A 19,843-nucleotide genomic window follows, 5' to 3' on the forward strand; every position below is an offset into this window, starting at 1 on the left:
GCTCCGTTTGGCCGTGAAAGACGGACAAACAAACAAACACACATTATCTTTGGTGAAACAACGAATTCTTCCACTTCAGATTATAGAGTAACCAGCTTTATACCGCTTTATACAGCTTTATACCGCTTTTGATAAACTAGCTTTTGACCGCGGCTTCGCTCACGTAAGAAAGAGACAAAAAGTAGCCTATGTCACTCTCCATCCCTTCAACTAAATCCCCTTAAATAATCACGTCAATTCGTCGCTCCGGTTTTGCCGTGAAAGACGGACAAACAAACAGACACACACCATTTCCCATTTGTAATATTAGTATGGATTTGACATTATTATTTATATTTAAATAATTATATATGTATAGCCCAATTTCGCCGGGAACAGCGTGTTATGTAATGGCGTCGTTGGTGTACAGTCGTCTGTCACGCCGTGAAGGTGCGTTCGATTCCCAGGATTCTATTAACTTTTTGTATTTTTTTGGATATAAATTTCGTATTTTTTATTGACCGAGCAAGAATGGAGAGCCGAAGGTATCAATTTTATCTTAGAGAACCTATTGATATTTTTATTGTCATTTTGATTTTCTATTTATTAAGTTGAGATATAAAACACAACTTTTAATACCCTCGCTAAATATAATATTTTATCAAAATTACTCCTTAGATAAAAAAGTCCACTTGAGTTTTTAAAGCATTACGTTACTCAGTTAACTATTGCATTTTCATTTACTAATTTAAGATTTCAAAAGCGATTTGAATACCCTTGCTCCATCGAAAATAAACAATTAGAAAAAAAAATCATTCGAATCGTAGTTTAGAAACTAAAATTTATCTATACTTTTTTGGAATTTTTAAAAATATCAGATTAGGATAATTATGTTAGAAATTCTGAGTTCGACGAACCCAAAAATTATTACCATGTAAGAGAATAGGTTTTTAATTTTTTTTGTGGTTAACGCTCAGTAACTACTGTACGAGTACATATACATTTATGTATAATAATAAAACAAAAAATAGTGTCTCATAGTGTTGTGTTCCTGCCGGTGAGTAAGGCTGCCAGAGCTCAACGAGGGTGTGGGGTGCTGACGACGGGAGGACTTACGGAACTAATTTGTTCCGTCTATTGTCCTTTGAGTCGTCGGCAACCCAAACCCTCCTTTGAACTTGTACACTCCTTTTTGCTGTGCACACGCAGCAAAGGGGAGTGTACAAGTTTCTAATGGGGCGGCAACGCGCATGCGACACTCTTTGAGTTGCAGGCGTCCATAGGTTACGGTGACCGCTTTCCATTAGGCGGACCGTATGCTTATTTGCCACCGACGTAGTATTAAAAAAAAAAAGAGAAAAAGTCCTGGATTCGAACCCAGTACTTCCATGCAAATCATGCGATGGCACGTATTTACCGCAAGGCTATTTAAACAAGCTGTCGCCGCGTGAAATTATCGACTAGAAGGAATACAAAAACACTGTTTGTATGTGTGAGTGGTACTTAGAAATAGTGTAAAATAGTAAATTTATCTACATTAAGGGGATTAATGTTACAATGAGAAGTTGAATGTTTGTTGTAATACGTCAATTTTAATATTAAATGTTCGCGAAGCATAATTGAAAGTATATAAATGCCTGTACGACTCCACAAAAAAAATAAGACTGGTAATTTGAAGATTAACGCCATCTAACGCAGCCTGAGCTTCGGGTAACCTAAGCGAGCCACCTTAAGAACTAACTGACCCATTACGTTATTGCACAATATTATTGTATTAGATAATATGTTGTACCAAAGACATATATAACTCCGTATAGACAGATAAAGTCTAAGAAAAAAACGTACCTCAGTGAGATACAGAAAAAGGTACGGTGGCCTAGATGGCATTACACCTTTGGGGTACGCTCAGCTAGATGGCGCTAATATTAATATTTGACATTTTAACACATCGAGCTAAGAATATGGACCAAATTGTCAAAACTGAGGTTCAAAAGTTTTAAGCCTGTGTCAAGAGATGGCAGTCTATGCACTGTGATTAGTTTACACATTTTACTTCGACAGTAACCCTCTTTAATAAGTCGATCCTCTTTGGTTGTACTAACTCACTTTTGCACCAACATAGTTCAGTGATGATTAGTCCGAATAATTACAGAAATCATAAAAACCTTTGGAAGATATAATTATGTTCGTCTTGGTATCAGCTAGCAAGGTATCCATATACGAAACCTATTAGTATGTATATCAAAATGTTAATTATAGTTGATTCGTTACTGCTAGCGCCATCTATGCTCCCAATGTATAAAACTTATTGAGTACCGTTACTTGTCAAATAAATCAGTCTGTTGCGAATATTCACGGTGTTTTATTAGGTTATGGGCGTTTCCTAGTTTTTATCAGTTATTTTAGTGTAAAATAGATAAAAAGTGAAAGTTTATTCGCGGTAACATGACTACGAACTATATTGCCAGTGTGCCTAAGTTGAAAGGCAGGGACAATTATGACGAGTGGAGTTTTGCGGCTGAGAACTTGTTGGTGCTAGAATGGATGGAAGGTTACATCAAGCCGTCAAAAACCTTCGAAGTTAAACTAGTCTAGAGCCAATTTGGCCACAAGTCGTCTCCTTCACGATTTTCGTCGACATCTCTTCTAAATACCTAAAACAGGTATGGATATGTTCCTCGTTCTCTCCAGATTACGAATTGACCTGTTTTAGTTTAAGGAGGGGGGGACGGGTCGAGAAAAAGGGGGGGAAAGATGGCGACTGACCATCATAGATATTTATTCACATCTTGAGTCCTATGGCACCAATCTGTTCGTGCGAGGTGTCATTTGAAAGCTTATTAAACCTACTTTAATTGTTTTCAAATAACTATACTCATAAAAGTAACCGTTTACGAAATATTTGAAAATATGTGTTTTTTTTTCGCGCATGAATTGCACAAGTACTAGTAAAAAATGCGTCTAACTCAATAAACAATAACTTTACCGCAATTGATGTTATTATAAAATTTTGCGTCTATTTATGCTCTTTCTAAAAATATAAGTTTCATTGGTATATGATAATATATAACCATGTAATTAAGAATTTTGTTTGGCAGGGGTTATCCTCCAGGTCGCATAAACGGGCGCTGACCGTAGTAAAGTATTCAATATTTTTGAGGTCTTATTTTACGGATCCATATGTTAGAGGTATCGTTTGAAAGATAATTAAACCTACTATAATTGTTTACACATAACTATAGTCATAAAGGTAGCTGTTTACAAAATATTTGAAAATATGTGTTTTTTATCGAGCATGAATCGCACAAGTACTGGTAAAAAATGCTTCTAAGTAATTAAACAATAACGTTACCGCAATTGATGTTATTATAAAATTTACGCGACTATTCATGAGCATTCTAAGAATATAAGTTTTATTGGTAAGTGATAATATAACCATGAAATTACGAATTTTGTTTCGTAGTGGTCACTCTGCCGGTCGCATAAATGAGCGCTGACCGTAGTAAATTATTCAATATTTTTAAGTTCCTATTTTACGGATCCATATGTAAGAGGTATCATTTGAAAGCAAATTAAACCTACTATAATTATTTTTGAATAACTATAGTTATAAAGGTAGCTGTTTACAAAATATTTGAAAACATGAGTTTTTTTTTCGAGCATGAGTTGCACATATACAGATAAAAAATGCTTCTAACTTAATAAACCATAACTTTACCGCAATTAATGTTATTATAAAATTTACGCGAAATTTCATGCGCTTTCTAAAAATATAAGTTTTATTGATGTATGATAATATATGACCAAGTAATTACGAATTTGGTTTAGCAGGGGTCACTGCGGCCTGTCACGATATTGGGTGCTGACTGACCGTCGCCAAATTTTCTACATTACTCAGATCCTATTTAACTGATAAATTTGTGAGAGGTATCATTTGAAAGCATATTATGCGTACTATCTTTATTTCTAATACTTCAAGTCGAAACTGTAGAAGTTTACAAAATATTTGATTAGTAATATGTGTATTTTACTGTGCAAAAATAGCATTGGCATTGATAAGACACGCTTCTAGCTCAAAAAATTATAGTTTTCCGCAATTGATATAATAACAAAATAAACGGAAAATTACTTACACAAAAAATAAGTTTGGTTTGTATTGCATAAACAATTAATTTTAATTTGTTCAGCTCACCTACTGCGCACCATCATATAAATGGATGTCCACCGTCGTTACCTTTTTTCATGATTTTTCAGACTTTATTTCACTGATCTATATTCACAATAAATATACCTAATTTATCACGTATCGAATTTACTTATATACTTAATTGATCAGTAAAATAAAATCTGTAAAATGATGAAAAAATTAATGCAACGGCGGTTGACATCCGTTTATATGACGATTGACCGTGCGCAGTGGGTATGGTGGACAAATTAACATAATTGTTTAAGCAAAACTAACAACACTCATTTTTTGTAAAGACCACATATTTTGCGGTTCATTTCGTTATTATATCAATTGCGGAAAAATATAATTTATCGAGCTAGAAGCATGTTTCACTCGTATCAGTGCGAATTCTATTCATATACAGTAAAAATACACTTATTGTCAAATATTTTGTAAACTTCTACAATTACGACTAAAATTATTAAAAAGTAACGATAGTACGCAAAATATTCTTTCAAATGATACCTCTCACAAATTGATCGCTAAAATAGGATCTGAGAAATACATAAAATTAGGGGACGGTTAGCACCTATTTACGTCACGGGGGTGCAGTGACACCTGCTAAACCAAATTCGTTATTACTTGGTTGTATAATATCATACATCAATAAAACTTATATTTTTAGAAAGCACATGAAATGTCCTGTAAATCTTATAATATCATTATTTGCGGTAAAGTTATTGTTTCATGCACTAAGATACAATCTTAAAAATTATGAAAACGGCAACGAAAATGGTCATCCATGTATATAACGGTGTGCAGTGAGAATGATGGATAAATTAACATTATTGTTTATGCAATACTGACAAAACTTATTATTTGAAAAGGTTTAAAGTCATTTTGGCGTTTATTTTGTTAGTATATCAATTGCGGAAAAAATAAAATTCATTGAGCTAGAAGCATGTTTTACCTACTCACATCGGTTCCAATGCATATTTTCAAATATTTTGTTAGCTACTACAGTTACAACTAAAATTATTGAGAACTAATGATAGTACGCATAATATACTTTCAAAAGATTCCTGTTCAATAAAATAGGATCTGAAAAATATAGAAAATTTGGCGACGGTCAGCATCCATACGTGGCCGGGCGCTGTGGCTCCTACTTAACCAAATTTGTAATTACTTGGTTATTTATTTATTTATTTATTTATTTATTTATTGATTCAAAAAATTTACACAGCATTACAGCGGACTAATACACTGTGAAATTGATAACAGACAGTATTTATACAACTAGGTACATAATACAATCTAAAAAGGTAAAAAAAAAAAAGAAAAACACAGATAAACTAATACAAGACAGAAGATTCACGTTTATCCATCATCTCACAAAACCTCATACACCAATAATACTTATGTTATTAGAAAGCGCATGAAATTCCACGTAAATTATATACTAACATCAATTCCGGAAAAGTTGTTGTTTATGGATTAGGAAGCATTTTTTACCAGTAGGTACTTGTGCGACTCATGGTCTATAAAACACATATTTTCAAATATTTTCTAAACAGCTACCTTAATGACTGTAGTTATTTATAAAAAAATATAGTAGATTTAATTAGCTTTGAAACGATACCACTCGCATATGGATCCGTAAAATAGGACCTCAAAAATATTGAATACTTTACTACGGTCAGCGCCCATTTCTGCGACCGGGCAGAGTGACTCCTGCTACACCAAATTCGTAATTACATGGTTATATATTATCATATACCAATGAAACTTATATTTTTAGAAAGAGCATGAGTAGATGCAAAAAATTTATAATAACATCAATTGCGGTAAAGTTATTGTTTATTGAGTTAGACGCATTTTTTACTAGTACGTGTGCAATTCATGCGCGATAAAAAAACACATATTTTAAAATATTTCGTAAACGGTTACTTTTATGAGTATAGTTATTTAAAAACAATTAAAGTAGGTTTAATAAGCTTTCAAATGACACCTCGCACGAACAGATTGGTGCCATAGGACTCGAGATGTGAATAAATATCTATGATGGTCGTCCGCCATCTTTCTCCCCCCTTTTTCTCAACCCGTCCCCCCCTCCTTAAACTAAAACAGGTCAATTCGTAATCTGGACAGAACGAGGAACACATCTATACCTGTTTTAGGTATTTAGAAGAGATGTCGACGACTTTTTGCAAAAGAGGTCGTTTGGTCCCTGACTAAACCAGTTGAAGACGCAAAAACGAAGGCAAAGTTAATTTTAACTATTGATCCTGGATTGTACGTGCATATCAAGAACACACAGAGCTCAGCGGAATTATGGACTAAATTGAAGACTCTACCTATGTCACACAAATGGTCGAAACGGCTCAAAGGTTAAACGGCACAGGATTTACAATCACCGATGAGTGGGTAGGATCCCATCCATTGCATTCACAAATTTCACAATCTTGATATTTTCATTTTACATATATTTTTAACCAAAAACTGTTAAACATCTTTTTTTATACTTATTTATACTTACTCCAATTTTTTTTTTCTCTGGCATAACCAGCAAATAGTACGTTACATGCTCTTTAAATGAGCTATATTGCTTTCATATTAATAACGTATTTTTATAGTTACCCTACAGTCAAGTTCGCTACAAAAATGAAGTGACGACAAATTTGTTCGTGTATTTGCCTTGACTCAGTTTTGCACCAGACTATACATCGTCAGTAATTAAATTAACTACGAAAATAAGCCTGATTTATATGGTTGATATCTATATTTATGGGCATGGAATTCCATACTTGAAGTAATTTGCGGATTAAGAAAAGAAAATAATGGGCAAAATAACTTAGGTCATATTTTACAGTTTTCGGCATGAAATGATGAACAATTTATAAATTTAATCAACATAATTTGTAAGGCAGTTTTGTAGCAGCATTTATGCAGTAATATTCTGCGTTTAGCATTTTTGTGTGTAAATTTGATTCTCATCAAATTATTTTCATTTTGCCGAGGGACCAATATTGTTATTGAGTCAGTTGTGCTACGAGTACAAGCTGTATATCGTCACTACTTTTAAAAAATCTCGTAGCTCACGCTGTTCCTCAAAGTTAAAACGCAAGTCTATATGCATTCCATACATACTTACTACAATTTTCTTTTCATTGACAGACGAAGATACAAGTTTTTTTAAAAGTAGTGAAGATATCTTACACTAGGTACTGTCCGATACCGTCTATACCCATACACGATCACGAGAGCTTTAAAGATAAGTTGAACCAAATTGTAGTTCCTTATATTTAATTGTTTCAGGTTGTTTACAAAGGCAAACGCTATAAAAACACGGAAACCAGTTTAGTATTTCAAGAGCTGATTTCAACCAAACCAAAGGTAATAATTTAAAATCGGTGTTGACGACCACTAACGTATATTCTCAGTGTTAGTGAGATAAAACACGAAAAGCAGACAATGAAACTCGCGTGTCGGCCATATTTTCCGTTGTAAGCTCAGAGCATTCATATATCTGTGCTATACTTAAAAGTATTGTCACGAAGCGCTATTTTATTCCATTATAATTGCTGGGCTTATCGTTACCTCGTATTGGAAAAGCAGACTGTATTGATAGAGGTAGATAATTTATAGTTTGGCATTTTGTTTACCGAGTAGGCTTCTTTTAGTGGTAATTAAATGTGCAATTATACACTACACATTAACCACTAGTTGAGCATTTTTTTTTTTTTTGTCACTTTTAAGAAGTGTGATATTTTTAAAAAAAAGCTATTTCTACTCAGAATTACTAGCTTTTTCAATACTAGTAGTAAAAAAATTGTCCCATACGATTTTTTCTTATTTTGTTACCATTTTCCGTACATGTTGTATGGGGTAACAAAAATGTATGGATATTCTGGGACACTTTTTGTATTCCAGTGATATTGAAAGTACTCGTGATTCTGAGTACAATTGACCTAAAATTCCCTAATAATCAAAAAATTTTATTAAAAAAAAAAAGAATGCTCAGTTAAAAGAAGCCTAGTACAATAGTAGCCAATACAATATTAGTACATTATTACCGAGGCCGGGGCCGAGGTATGTATAGTACTTTTCTCAAACATGGTATGAAAAAAATAAAAACTTTGAATGGCTGTATCTCCTAAACGGTGCGTCGTAGCGCAATAATAATCAAATTTTCGTTCCATTTTTGATATGCCCGCAAAGAACAATAAAAAACAGAAAATTATAAAAAAAGAAAAAAAAATGTAACAAAACAAACCAAAAATAAATGATTGCCGAGGCCTTGTGCAGTCGGCACGTCTGTAAAGCCCCTTATAGTTTTTTTTAATGGCTAAATACCTAGATGTTATGTCACAAATATCAGTGACTGGAAATTAAAAAAAGAGGACTTTGCCGGCCTAGGCCTGCAATAAATGTATGAAATTCCATTATCGACCTCTTGTCCTAGCCGCACCTGAAACGTCATACTTCGCAGCCAATTATAAGGCACATAACATCAATATTTCATACCATGTTTGAGAAAAATTGTTTTAAAACATTTAAAGTGACAACGCTAATTATGCCAAGATTGCTAAGCGAGCTATGTTTTTTTATTATTATTTAAAAAGTTCGTATATAATTAGAGAATACATGTGTTCTGATTAATCAGTTAATTTTTAAATTGCTAGATCGTGACATGAATATTGTACCTTGTAAGGCCGCCGTACAGTTCTACTTGTCAGAAGGTTAACTACCGATTTTACAATCTTGAGTTACGTTTGCTAAACAATTCACCGACATTTCTGTGCACTCGTCGCAGGAACACCTCATTATTTTTATCTTAATACTTCTTATTCAAACAATCTACTTAAATTTTCAATAACACCTACTTTAGTAGTTATACCTACATTTATTTGGTGTTATTAGTGTGACAAAATATAATTAAATATATATGAATTAAATCGTTCTGATTTTATATACATAGAATTGTCGAATTCGTACATATCCAGCAACATTGACAGCAGGCGGCAATCGACCGCTCAACAAGCGTAGTCATTTAACAAAAATAATAAAATAAGAAACGTTTAATCTCCAGATTAAATTAAGTTATAGATATCGTTATTTGAAGACAGGTTAGCTAAGTAGTGACATTGCAGAGTAGTATAGACTCCTGGGCCTCCTTACTGTTTAGGGACGTATATTCAATGTAGGTACCTACTACATCAAAAAATAGTCAACGATTAAAATTAAAATAAGATTATTTTGCTGCCATAATGTATGGAAAACTAAAATACAAAACAGTTATAACAATAAAATAATTTGTCTAAAATATTTCATAGTAATTGGTCACTATTATGGTCTAACTCATCAACATTACACAAAACACGTAGTCGGTTCTTAACATGCATCCTCACCACAAAAATAGAACGGCACCAAATATTAAACTAAACTAACTTAAAATCACACTATCACACTGAATGGTTAAATAAAAATAAAATTGTACTTTTAAGCTAAAATCTAAAAATAAATAATAAATTATCATTATCATGTGCATTTGGAATAAAAAAGGAACTGGAACACGTTTCTGGCCCACTCATCTCAAGTCACAAGAATAAAGTAATCCAATTACTTCAATATCATGCATAAACAAGCATTAAAATAGTTGTTTTCCTAATCTATAAAGTGCGTAAGACTATAAGAGTTACAACATGAAACAATTTCATCATAATTGCACGGTACATTAAAGACGTTTGTTTAACCAATTACAATTCATAATATTTCAGACCAACATAAGTAATCTTGATATAAAATAGTTGACTGATTTGTGATATGTCGATTTCGTCCGACAAGTGGCCACTTATTCTAAAAAGTTAACTTCGGTGATATGAAATTATCGTCCGTTGCTCAGAGCTCTGTTCTGCAATAAGTCGCTGGAGAGTACTCGACCTACTGGCAAACTTGTCTAAGAAGCACGATGAGAGTACGTACTCATCGCTACACTATTACCTGATTGAGATTGCTTTAGCGTTGGGCACGTCCCGTTGCGTCCTCGTGGGACTCTTGATTGGGGAACGCAGCTCAACTGCAGTCTTTCTTGGCCGTCGAATCCTCCTCCTTGCTTATTTCGAGTTCTGCTTTAGATGAACATGGCTGCGGGTTATCCGTATCTGAAAAAGCAAACCATAACAAATAAGCATTTTATAAACAACATTTTTACTCTTGGCTATAAATATTTTCCTTTGAGATATTTTTATCCACTCCTATAGCTCGACCACGAATTTCAAGGGCTTCAATGGAGCCCAAAAGTAACAAAGTTTACAAGTTTCACGCAGAAACAATACATTCAAAACATGCGTATTGGCGAGAAGCATCGTCATCGTCACCTCCTTAAGCCACACCGCCTAAAGTTTATAGCTAAAAACACTTTTCTGGAATTAGCAAACCTAATAGTTATCAATCAATGACCCTTAGTTTATAAAACCTTGGTGCAAATTTTCAGCTTTTTAAATCAACATCTTGCGCCTCCGCATTAGGTTTGAAATTTTGAAAATCTCATACAGACCTGAAAATTCAACTTTCAGATAAAAAATGTTTTTCGGCAGTATTAAATTATGTTCAGTATACATTATTGATACATATTATTACAAGAAACTACCAAGAGTTGCGAAAATAGCGTTAATAATCGCCAATTTTCAGTATTTAAGCGGCTATTTTGGCCAATGTACTGAAACTAGGCGAACTTTGGCGATTTTTGACGCTATTTTCGCAACATTTAGTAGTTTCTTATAATGATATGTATCAATAACATATACTAAACATAATACTGCCGAAATTTATTTTTTATCTGAAAGTTGAATTTTCAGGTTTGTATGAGATTTTCAAAATTTTAAACCTAATGCGGAGGGCTGAAGATGTTGATTTAAAAAGCTGAAAATTCGTACAAAGGCTTCATAGACTAAGGGTCATTGATTGATAACTATTAGGTTTGCTAATTCCAGAAAAGTGTTTTTTCGCTGCACCCTTAATTGTATAATTAAACCAAAAACGTATATCTAGGTAGAAATGATACTAAAGAATTACAGTTCCGCATCTTATGACACGAAAGGTACAAAATAGGGTGAGGCCACGCAAGGCCCCGTAAATTGGTGTTCTTTTCTCAATCTTACTGAACTCAAGTTTGAGCAATAATAGTTAGGCTAACAATATACAAAAGTAAGTAAGTTAATGTTAAGTTCCAATAACGGTTTATGTTTATCTTTTAAATCACGTTTAGTTTAGTATAATTTTCACCCAAATCAAAGATAATGACTAAACCGCCACCAGGCAAGTATGGTCGCGCGATAAATGATAAAGCATCTGGCCGTCCCTATCTCACTTACAAATAGTGCGATAGGGACGGCCAGATGTTTTATCATTTATCGCGCGACCATGATTGCCTACCAAAGCCTAACAAGACGACCATCATCGCCTGACATGTTTAGAAACAATATTTCTTTTTGACATCTGGATCTGGATGATTCATGTGTGTAATTGAAACTATTATCACAGCTCACGAATTTCACGTGGTGCGAAAAGTATATAATATATTTGGTATGGTGTTGGTGCCCTCGTATGATGGGTCCTAGACAGGCGGGGGGTTTGGTTACCGGTAGTGGCGAGCTGCTGCAGCCGCGACGGGTAGTCGGCGGTGGTGCACTCGGCGCCCTGCGGGTGCAGGGTGTCGGTGTACTCGTATGATGGGTCCTAGACAGGCGGGGGTTTGGTTACCGGTAGTGGCGAGCTGCTGCAGCCGCGACGGGTAGTCGGCGGTGGTGCACTCGGCGCCCTGCGGGTGCAGGGTGTCGGTGTACTCGTATGATGGGTCCTAGACAGGCGGGGGGTTTGGTTACCGGTAGTGGCGAGCTGCTGCAGCCGCGACGGCAAGTCGGCGGTGGTGCACTCGGCGCCCTGCGGGTGCAGGATGTCGGGCATCGCGTTGCGGCGCCCCGTCCTACCAGTCTCGAGGAATTCCTTCGGAACCTCCTCACTCTTTCTGTCTTGCATAATTGCCATCATTCTCAGACCTGAAACGTGCCATACAACTCATTTCGTTAAACGGCATATATTAGAATACAAGCTTAAGCACAGGCGTGTTGCCACACAAAGGGATGTACTGTTGACTTATAGAAATAAGTCCTTTCGAAATAAATGTTGATCGTACAGTCACCTGCAATAACATGTTACTATTTGGAGGCCGCAAAAATATGTGATGCGCTCTATTGGCTCTACAAATAAGATCGTGTGATCGTGATTATTGCTGCCTTCGAAGAGTGACATGGTATTGGAGGTGACTGTACAGTCAAAAAGTTTATAGATCCTATGTAAATTCAAGCTTGTAACTCTACATATCCTAACTCCACAATCTCTGAACCTAAGTCAATAGGTAGGTAGGTACCTACCAAAGTGGCGTGTTCCTTTCGTTACTAACAAGAACTAATTGTAGAACATAGTAAAAAGTAGGTAACTAAAAGTGAACAAAATTTTCACCTAACGCCTCGCTCATGTGACGGTAGCGTATTATTTATATTTTTGTCTTGGCATGATTTGTACTTTACATGCAAATACTTTTGGTGGGTTGTACATAATACTTACTTGCTCATTGCGTTGTATAATTTGCGTACCTCGTCTATTACCAGCCACCTTCCTATAATTGGACAATTAATACTAAAAAAACATTCTTTTAATATTCTAATTTCTAACTCTCAGATCTGCTCCTCAAATCGGTGAACCTTATCGAGCAATGTCCGATTAAAAATAACCGAGAAACAAGTTAAGATACCTATACATATTTAACACGTTATTCAATAAATCATTCTAATAAGACGTCCAGTTCTAGGAATGAGGTCAGCAATATACGATTTTCCCTATATTATACGTTCAAATGAAAATGTGATCTCATAACTTTTTATTTTCCCGCATTGATTTGTAAGTGTGCCAAATTGCAGTCAAGACATCGTCATTACTATGAAAACCTCGTATCTTTTTCCGTCAATGAGAAGACAACTGTTGACTGTAGTAACGATGTATGTAATGGATACAGACCAATCAGACTATACAGTTTTTTTTTAGTGTTTACTTGGAAATTTAGAGGTTTTACTCTATCTTATCCTCAATACTTTGTATGGGGGAGACTATACGGAGTTACTGCGTTTCAACTGATTAGCAGTGTGAGATACGAGATTTATCAAAGTAGTGACGACAAAGCAAAGCCTCAGGATAGATAGACAGGCGGCTTTGACGAAAAATCCACTTTTAATCAAAGGCACTTTACGGCACTACGCATTATTTGGAAGTTGGAACGCTTTCAATGAGTTAAAATAAATAATACTCTGGGATCATCCACATATTACGTCACACCAAATTTCAGGTTTTTGGACCCCCCCCCCTATGTCACGCTTTTTTGTATCCCTTTAACAGGGATTGTCACATTTAGTATGACCCCCCCCCCCCCCCCTTACACTGTGACGTAATATATGGATGACGCCTCTTCGTGCAAATGAATGCAGACAGTTAAATATCAAATAATTATTGATGAATATTAATAAATACAGGATTAAGGAGACTACAAATACAATAAATTACTTACGTATTATTTAATAGTAAAACTGTAGATAAGTATACTACAAAATTTTAAAATACGATGCCCATGAGTAAAGTATAAAATTATATTTAACTAGTTATTTAGTAAAATATGTACATATGTATTTGCAAAAAGAATTAAAGTTTCTGCTTTTGTGGCATTTTTTATGTTTTAAGTTCCTTTTAACTCTAAATTGATACAACTAATGCTGCTACAATTAGGTAATTAGGTACAAAAGTGCCCCAATCAGCACAACCGTATTAGAATTTCGAGTTGATGACACACAACACGTCCAAAGAGTACCGTTGCAACGGTACAAATTGTAATTTCCTACAGATTTGCCAACAAAAATGATGATATCGTCTTGGACTTGGGTTGTCTCTATTTACTTCCTAATCCATTAAGGTCAATATGGGTAAGTGTGTCATAAAGTGAACTGTGTCTGACCTTCATATTTGGCCATTAAATCTAATATAAGTGTTTATTGACAGTTCATACGTTTACAACTAATCGTGAGTAATAGCAAGTAGCAAAAGTATGAACTCGCGAAAACACCTGTGACAATGAGTAACGCCGTGGCTTGCGTGGGCGACGGTCGCGCGATGGTCGCGCGACGGCGATGCGACGCATACGAAATCAAACCTTATCGATATGGAAGTATGAGACGCGACGGCGACGGTCGCGCGACCGTCGCCCACGCAAGACACGGCGTAAAACGGTCAAATGTGATGGCCAGACAGACACACTTCTAGCTTCTTATGACACACTTATCCGTATTGAGCTTACAGCAAAATTCCTATATACATTTTAGTCTACTTTCGTCACATAGTGTTGCTTGATTTTTTTGGACCAAACTTCAGATAAAAAAGTTAAAAAGTGTTGAGTATGTGTTAGTGTGGGTCAGTGGAAAAGTGTACCTACCAATCTTCTTCCTCCTACCCTTATCCCATGTTATGTGTGGTCGGTACAACATGTCTTCCTCTTCCATTCTCCTCTATCTTTCGTCATCTCAACACTCACATCTTTTTTTCTCATATCCTCTTTCACACAATCCATCCGTCGTTGTTTGAGTTTACCCCTCCCTCTCCATCCATCAACATTCATCTCCAACATTCTTTTGTCTATCATCCCTCCTCATTATATGACCTTACCACGCCAAACTGCCACTCATCTTTTCCGTTATCTTTCAAACTTCTCGTAATATACTCATTCCTGATCCGATCCATTCTGCATGGTCACTCCACACATACATCTCAACATTCTCTTTTCCGCTACGAGAACTCTCCTTTCATTCTCCACCTTTGTCACCCAGCATTCAGATCCATACAATAGAACAGGGGGGTTACCACGACGTGTTAAAGCCGTTCAGTTTAGGTTGAGAGAGAGGGACCGAGCTATGTAACTGCTATAGCTGTGTCCCTTTCTCTCAACCTAAACTGAACGTCTTTAGTACGTCATGGTAACCCCCCAGGCCTCACAATTGGTAGGTACAATAAAAGTGTACCTAACCTAATATAGCCACAAAATGTAGATACAGATTGTAATTTTTATAACAAACAATATTGTACGGACATGATCGGCTGTATGTAAAAAAAAAAAAAACATCAAAATTATATTTTGATTAATTTCACTTAAGACTTTACCGGTGATAAAATAAAATTGATTTACGTCTAATTAAAACAATGATGAGAATGCATCAAATAACAAAAGGTAGTACATTAGTATACATGTATGTGTATGTCGCTTCAGTAAACACTAGTCTGACAGTTCCTTCATAGTCCTCGGCAGACGTCCCCAAAGTGAAACGTTCAATTTAAATTATAAATTAAGATACCTATCCTTTGAAGTTAACACCAAGGTAAGACGACTTAGATACTCGCGTATAACATAAGAATGTTTCACAATAATCTAGTTAGTTCCACATTGTGACGAAATAAAAAGTGCTTTGGGTGATGTTCTACCACGCAATAATTTAACGCAAATTCTTTAAGTTGACTAATACTGGTACAAAATACATTCGTTACTGTTATGCTAATTATTAGACGACACAATGTCCAGCAGAACATCCATTCACATTAACTGCGATAATGACTACTTGACTGCACTAAACAATGGTATGATGGAGAGCTGTTCGTGACAAAAACATATTTATGTATAAGTAGGTACACGATAGAAACACGAAGCATCCGCTACGTCATAATATCTCTGAAGAGCTCAGGTTGTAACAATAAACGGAATAGACGGAACAATATTGTTGTTACCAAACTCCGCGACTTAAACAAATCTGTGCATCCCAAATACAAAAAATTGTTAAGATTAGTTTTGCAAATAGGTATGCTATGCTTCAAATTCTCTCTTTTGCTTACGGTTTGGAGGAAAGAAAAAAGAGATAACGCTAATACTTATATTTTTCCAATTCGACGAAGTACTTACATACCTCTTAATTTAGAATAATCATCCTACATACAAATATATAATGTATATATAATAATTAGCTCGTATACAAAGGTACAAATACCAATGCTAAAACATTATTAAACACTCGCAATTGGCTATAGAATTGAAGGTGTCATGTCATGTGGTGTGTTCATGTTACAACATGTATGTATGTCGCAGTAAGATAGATAAAACCGTTATATAGTTATAACCCTAGGAATATAATTATACGTCGTAACATAGTTAAACGAAAGCGATTAATTGCTATCTTACTAGGAATATAACTATAATACGTTACTAGTTTAGTCATATAGTTATATGACTGGATTCAGTCTAGTGAAATGATTGTAGGTAGGAGTGCGACGGTGCGGCAGAGGTATAGTTATAACCCTAGGGATATAATTATATGCCGTAACATAGCTAAACAAAAGCGATTCATAACCATCTTACTAGGAATATAATTATAATACGGTGGGTACTAGTTTAGTTATATAATTATATCACTGGATTAAACTTAATCTAGGGATATAATTATAATACGTCTCTAAGTGGGACTGGAACCGGAAGTCCCGGTTCTTTATAGTTCTATACCAAAAAAAATCAAAAGGAACCCTTATGTCGCGACTCTGTCCATCCGTCTGTGTGTTTAGAGAGAATAAGCACATTGAATTGGAAATAATTAACAAATTCTTGCCCTACACAATTCTTCACTGTGGTTTGTTTGTTTAACGCATATAATTATATCCCTAGGGTTATAACTATACCTCCGCCGCACCGCCACACTCTATGTATACTAGCCCAGATGCAGTGGAGTTCGTCTACTAATACAGAAATATTTTCACAGAAAAATTTAGATTTAGTTATTGTACAATACTGCCATGAAAAATAAACTAGATTAGTATTAGCATTAAACATTAACGATTTTTGAACTAATACATTATTTTTGTACAAACCGGAGAACCTCAAAAAATGGTCTGACTAGACGAAATCATATGCATCGGGGCTAGTATGCATGTGTGCGTGTGTCTGTGTGTGTATTTCCATGTAGGTTCAAGGTTGGCATGGCTTGGCTGCATGTTAAATTTCATTCAGGGATAAAACAAAACAACTATAATAAACATTTTGTACTTACATCTTGCATATATAGTATTCATGATTTTTTCTCCAAGCGTTCTAAATGCTTCGACTTTGGTGGCAACATTATTACTTAGAGTGCCATGAGTTTTCTTTATTTCTGGTAGAAATCGGCGACTTCTACTTAAATTGACAAAAGATTCAAATGATCTTACGGGATTCAGAAAAAAATGTTGGCACCAAAGTCAATCCGGTTGAAACACTCGTAAAAATGGCCATTCTCATCTCATGCAATTACAAATGCAAATAGTAAACAAAAATGAATACCTGCCCAATTCACAGAACAATTTCTACGTGTTTCAAGTTATAGCCTTAGCCCAGAAAAGTTACAATTGAAAATAATATTGCATTGTAAATATTGAGTATTGTATTTGAAAAAAGGTAATAATATTATGTATATTCATTTTAGTTTTTATTGAATGTAAGACAGTGTCAAGCTATTAGGTTGACATATGTAACAAAATCAACTTTTATTCATACTTATGTTTTATTTAAAAATGCAATCAAATCTAATTAATCAGAAGTACATATGCTTTTATAAAGTTATTTTATTATTTTTGCTCTCAATATCATCTCATTTTGCTTTTGTCACCCTTTCTCCATTTGTCAATCTTGTTAGCAGTATTTGATCATATGAGTTGTTTGTTTTTGGTCATATTTTAAATAATTTATTATTCATCTTATCATATTTGGCGTTATTCTAAGTTGGTATGGACCTAGGACAAAAAAAACATATATTGACTCTTTATAAGGCATAGCATATGTAAAATGAATCCAATCACTTTGAAATAGAGATCAAATTTATGTCGAAATATATTCCCCTAAATAAGAATAGGAGTTTTTATGGCAGTTAATATATGATTATGTGCTCAATTTATATCTAATGTTGACTACATAGCTCCCTAAACTCCGATGCCTACTTATAAAGACTTGAACAGCTAAAATGCCAAAAGAAGATCAAGCGAAATAATGAAAAATTTAAAAGAAGAAAAAGACTAACAACTCATATAACGCCAACAATAACCCCAAAGTGATAACACTAAATTATTATAATCAAAGAAAACAATGACTACTGATGAAACTGATGATTGAAGAATCTGTGACAAAGCAGATTGGGATGAATTTAAGAACTTGAAAAATAAACAAATGCCAATCTAAGAAGATACCTTATTTAACATGTGCCTTTGAGCTGGGTAGATAAAATAATTCTACAGCATTTTATTATTTCATTATATATGCTTTAGAACAGAACACTAAAATGAGTTTTAAATAATTTACTTGAAATACAACAATCTAAAACATTGGAACTTAAATGAAAATACATGCATAGCATAGTTTGTATTCACATCACTAACAAACATTATACCATTAATATAATTTAACTGATTACATCAATATACCTTTGTAAATTGTGAATAATATACTGTACAAAATGTAGGAGATTTGAAGACTCACTGAGCACTTATTGGCAAAGGAACAAACATATGTGACTAAATACATAGAATATGGGCATGTAAGTAATGCAGCAGGGTAGGGAAGGTGGGCAATAATAAATATAAAAATATATCCAGATTGTGTACCATTTCATCCCAGAGAGTCTTCAGCAGTGAGTGGAGTGACACCTCAACTGCTCCCAACTTGAGTTAAGAGACCATCACTCTATGCACATCATGCACCTCATGATCCTGGATCAAGTCAAGTTAATTTGTTAGTAAGTCATTATTAACTATCAAGGCATCCATGTTACAAGGGTCAAACAACTTAAGTAGCTGGAAATCATTTCACTAGATATGTAGGTTTTGAGTATGGCTTTGCTTCTTTATAAAATAAGCTGCTCACTACGTAAATGAAAATCATCAAGCAGAAATCAATACCCACGGTGTACGAAAGTGAAAAGCGAAAACTAGCATGCGAGATTGAATACCTGCCCGAGTCTTCATACGATGGCCTCTCCTATGTTTACTCACGCGTCCGGTGCGGATCCCGGACATTATTCCTTATACGGTCACAACGTCTATGTATTACTGAAAGTGACTTGTAGCACAACAGAAAATGATATTGATTTTAAAATTGTGAATCTCACTATCTTTGTAATTGTTCAGCGCCGTCACAAAGGTTGTGACAGTCAAAATTGCAAGTGAAATATATTTCTGTATAAATAAAAGTGATTAAAAAGTAATGGCACTAACCTCTCTAACTAAAGCTAATTTCGCACAATAAATCCAGAATTTTAGAATTCAATTCACCACGGTACAAACGACTATGCATACAGTACTATGAAAAAGAATAGATTGGATGACATGACATAGATGACATTGACAAGACATTTTTTGTGACCTTGTTTTTGGTCTATCTTTGCTTTGCTAGTCTATAGGTCTATTCTACGCGTGATTCTACGATAGCCTAGGTATGCTGGCATAATTTTAAAGGACTATATTACCCCAATAAAATAACCATAATCTGACCTCCAGACCAGAGTCAATGCTAGGTCTGGCGTATGGACGCGACTTGCG

General features: G+C 34.8%; 1 protein-coding gene across 1 annotated transcript; it reads right to left on the reverse strand.

Moving 5' to 3' along the window:
* Window positions 1-8,622: 8,622 nt before the first annotated feature.
* Window positions 8,623-19,577, reverse strand: LOC125241188. Its single transcript, XM_048149546.1, has 4 exons — window positions 19,520-19,577; window positions 19,255-19,364; window positions 12,031-12,204; window positions 8,623-10,308 (listed from the first exon to the last, which is right to left on the reverse strand). Exons 2-4 carry the CDS (start codon window positions 19,319-19,321, stop codon window positions 10,220-10,222), a joined length of 330 nt encoding a protein of 109 aa, XP_048005503.1. The 5' UTR covers window positions 19,322-19,364; window positions 19,520-19,577; the 3' UTR covers window positions 8,623-10,219.
* Between the last annotated feature and the right edge of the window lie 266 nt (window positions 19,578-19,843).

This window comes from Leguminivora glycinivorella, chromosome Z (assembly GCF_023078275.1).
Source record: "Leguminivora glycinivorella isolate SPB_JAAS2020 chromosome Z, LegGlyc_1.1, whole genome shotgun sequence".
NCBI lineage: Eukaryota > Metazoa > Arthropoda > Insecta > Lepidoptera > Tortricidae > Leguminivora > Leguminivora glycinivorella.